The following is a 4030-nucleotide window of genomic DNA, read 5'->3' on the forward strand; positions in this document are numbered from 1 at the left end:
CCTCGTGTATCTTTGCGCGAAATTCAAAAACAAACAAACAAACTTGAGTAACATAATGTATAACTGGAATAAACACGACAGTATTGAATGTATTCACATTATTATAAATCTCTTTTTTTTCTCACTCGCTTCGAGTCTCGTGGAGAGACAGTGGTAAGTTTACGGACTTAGAACGCTAAAACCCGGTGTTCGATCCCCCGCGGTGAACAAAGCAGGTAGGTAAATGTGGTTTTGCTCTAAAACAAACAAACAAACAGTGCCATCGAAATGTTATATTCTTCTATAGCATAATTTTGTGGTGGAAGAATAAATTTGAAATGTCAACAAATAATTAAGTGTTCAAATCATTGTAATTCAATTAAGATTGCAAATATTTCAGATATACATCTGTTTCATACCTGAGTTCCTGTAGTGTTCGAGAGTCCAAATATTTCAGGGCTAAGCCTCGCATGTCCAGTTCTACCAGTCGCTCTAAACCGCTGAAACTCACAGTACCCAAAATTTCAATTGGATTATGAGAAATGTCTAAAGAATGTAGGTTTACCACGTGAGCCCACAAGTGGCATGGAACTTCTTCTATCAGATTATAAGAAATATCTAGGCGTCGCAACTGTCGCAAGTGACGAAACGCAAGTCCAGAAATATTTCTCAGCAGGTTGTTTGCGAGTGTCAAGGTGTTTAGTCGTGAAAAAGGAAGACAAAGCAATTGAGATAAATTTGTATTTTTTAGGTTCAATGATCGTAATGACTTCAATGAATAAAGAAGTCCATCATTAAACTTCGGCAAAGGATTATGGGATAAATCGAGTTTAATGAGTTGCGTAAGATTCTCTACACTTAGGCTTAGCAACTGATTGGAGGACAAGTTTAAAAAATTTAACTTATAAAGATGATTAATTACATCACTTCGGATTATATGAATATGATTGGCCGAAACGTCAATAAACCTCAGAGTGAATTTAACAGGAAAGAAGCTTTTAAAAGGTGGATGGACAAATATATTATGAGAAAGATTTATCCTTTCCAATTTTGTTCCAACAAAGGCACTTTCTGGCAGTGTCGCTATTCTATTGTAGCTCAGATCCACGATTCTAATTTCTTCTAAAGATGTGAAGGCCTCTGAGGAGATGGTAGAAATGTTATTATAACTCAGATTTAAAATCTGGATTGGAGGTTTGCCTTGAAAGTCTGTAGAGCTAACAAATGCGATACTATTGTGGTCTAATTGCAATATTTGAAGATTTGTAGCTTCGGTGGAGACAGTCGAAGGAATGACAGTCAGTTTATTGAAAGACAGAAATAAACGATGGAACGAATTCCCTAAAAAGTCGAAAAAACCCTTTGGAATTAACGATATGTTGTTGTGGCTCAAATCTAACGTTTGCATATGAAGAACACCATCGACATCTTTGTCTCTCGGAAACTTGTCCAATCTGCTAATACGATTATTTGAAGCATTTAAATGCATTGGAAAATCGGAATTGCTTACATTGCTAAACATATTAAACGAAAATCTTGATAACTTATTAAACTGTAGAAACACACTTGTTAAACTTGTTAAGTTATGAAAAGCCGAAGGTTCTACTATACGAAGTCGATTGTGTGATAACACAATGGCATTCAGCATGGGACAACTTGTGAAAGATTTGTGTCGAAGAATGTCAAGTCTGTTTCCCAAAAGTACGACATTCCTGAGCCTAGGAAGTTCATTAAATGTTTTTGGTTCAGTTGCTTGTACTTCATTATGAGACAGAATTATATTAGTTAGATTAATGTGCACTTCTTTTCTGAATAAGTTTTGTGGAATCAACATAACATTGTTTCCTTCCAAATCGCAATGAACCATGTTGATTTGGTCTAACAGAAACGTTGAAGACAACTTAAAAATCTTGTTGTGGTCCATTTGAAACCATTCTAACTTATTTAGATATTTCACTATCATTTCATGAGAACCATCATAGTATTCAAACAAAGATCCCAGCTCCACAGATTTTAATGAGTCCCTCAGAGGAAACAAAATATTTGAATCTACATTGAAGAAACTGTTGTAAGAAAGTTTTAAGTCTTTTAGTTTTGGCATGTAAAGAAAAGCCTTTTCCGAGATGTATCTAATACCATTATTAGCTAAATTAAGATATAATAAAGTACTACTCCAACCATAAAAATCTCTTGCATGTACTTTTTTGATCTGATTATCTTGTAAACTCAAACGAAGAAGCCGCTTGGAAGTCACTAGAGCTTCTCTTGGTACACTTTTCAGGAGGTTTCTGGAAAGATCTAACACTTCTAAGTTTTCTCGACATGTATACAAATCGTACTTCTCTAGATATGAAAGCTGATTTCCTCGCATAAAAAGCTGTTGAAGCTGATTTAGTTCTTTTAATGCCTTTGGAAAAGATTTCAATATATTGAAACTCAAATCTAAGGTAGTCAAGGTCGCTTCTAAACCTTCAAAGGCCCCAACTGGTATGGAAGACAATCGGTTGTTAGCTAAAGATAGCTTTTGGAGATCAAGACCTCGAAATGCTTTTACTGACAGTATTCTCAGGTAGTTATAGCTCAGACTCAGCTTGAGTACTGAAAAAGAACCGTTTAAAACGTTGCTTTCTAATTTTGTCAAAACATTATGACTAAAATCTAATTCCTCTAGATGGCGTGTTGATAACTTCCAGTTATTTGGAAGAGATGGAAACAGATTACCACCAAGATTTAACTTTTTTAAATATCTGAGATTAGAGAGAGCATCTGGGGGGATCCAGTCCAGAAGATTGTCAGATAAAGACAGCGTGGTCAAGGAGTCTGGAAAAGGGTGGCCCTCTAGCTTGCTAATGTGGTTGTTTGTAAGATCTAAAGACGTGACGTTCCAAAGACTTCTAAACAAACCATCTTCTATAAATGATACATGATTGCTGCTTAAGAGAATACTGGAGAGTGTTGAACGTGACCAGAGTTTTTCAAAAGCACCACGCCTTAACTCCTCCAGTTTATTGGAATGTAAGTTTAACCACTGGAGATAAGATAATTTTCTTAAAGCTTTAGCTGGAAAACTGTTAATGTGATTGTAACTCAGATCTAAAGAGGTCATCAGATGCTCAGATCTGTGAAATGCGTGAAGTGGAAGAGTCACTAAATTGTTGTACATCAGTCTGAGAGAAGACACTGCTGTGCCATCTAGCGAATCATTGTATAATACTGGAAGACCAGTTCTCGCAAAAGTCAGTTGGTAGACTTCCTTAAACGGAATCTTTGGAAAATTCAAAAATGGTACACTCACACAGCTAGTTTCTTGTTGTCTAGTATCACACGTGCACAAAGGATTGAAGCTACACGGCATAGGAAGCGCAGAGGAGTGATCCAAGAACCCAAACAAAACACCAACAAGTTTCCACACGAGAAGCGCCATCTAGGAGAATAAAAAACAAACTATAATATATTAAGTATATATATATATATATATATTAAGCACTTTTGCAGGGCACGTTTAATCTATAATAATTTCTGAACAGTCAATCAAACTTCCTAAACTGATAGAGAGTAAAAAAGCATGTTAATAAACACAGCCTTCCGGCTTGTTTTTCTATAGATGTTAACTGGACCTTCTGTACGTTACTGCAACTTTCACTAATGGTCAATTATAGGAGTAACACAGCTGCAGTGTAATAAAATATGAAAATACAAAAAAAAAGGTTAAAACTGCTATAAGGAAAAAAAATAATGTAGAGTCAATGTTTCTTCCAAAAGACTTTCATGTAGAAGAAACTGCTATTTTTGGAAATACATTAATCGTCCACACTGTTGTTATGATAATTATTGTTTGTTACGCAGTCATTCGTAAAATAAATTGTTAAATAAAACTGTGTCTGGTTGGTATTCAAAAGAGAGAATATTTGGAGGAAAGAATGTGGGGCCCGGCATGGCCTGGTGGTTAGGGCGCTCGACTCACAATCTACGGATCTTAGGTTCGAACCCCTGTAGCAGAACATGACTGTTCATTCAGCTTTGAAGGAGGCCTGGCATGGCCAGGTGGTTA

The 4030-nt window shown here is 36.0% G+C and overlaps 1 protein-coding gene across 1 annotated transcript in view; it reads right to left on the reverse strand.

The window, feature by feature from the left end:
* LOC106471460 (chaoptin-like) overlaps positions 1-3403 on the reverse strand; it is an 8655-nt gene extending 5252 nt beyond the window's left edge. The window contains exon 1 of the mRNA XM_013932064.2: positions 399-3403. Within this exon, the coding sequence (XP_013787518.2) occupies positions 399-3403 (3005 nt within the window). The remainder of the gene's footprint in view (positions 1-398) is intronic.
* Positions 3404-4030: the final 627 nt, after the last annotated feature.

The sequence above is a fragment of the Limulus polyphemus genome, unplaced genomic scaffold, assembly GCF_000517525.1.
Source record: "Limulus polyphemus unplaced genomic scaffold, Limulus_polyphemus-2.1.2 Scaffold4636, whole genome shotgun sequence".
NCBI classification, from domain to species: Eukaryota; Metazoa; Arthropoda; class Merostomata; order Xiphosura; family Limulidae; genus Limulus; species Limulus polyphemus.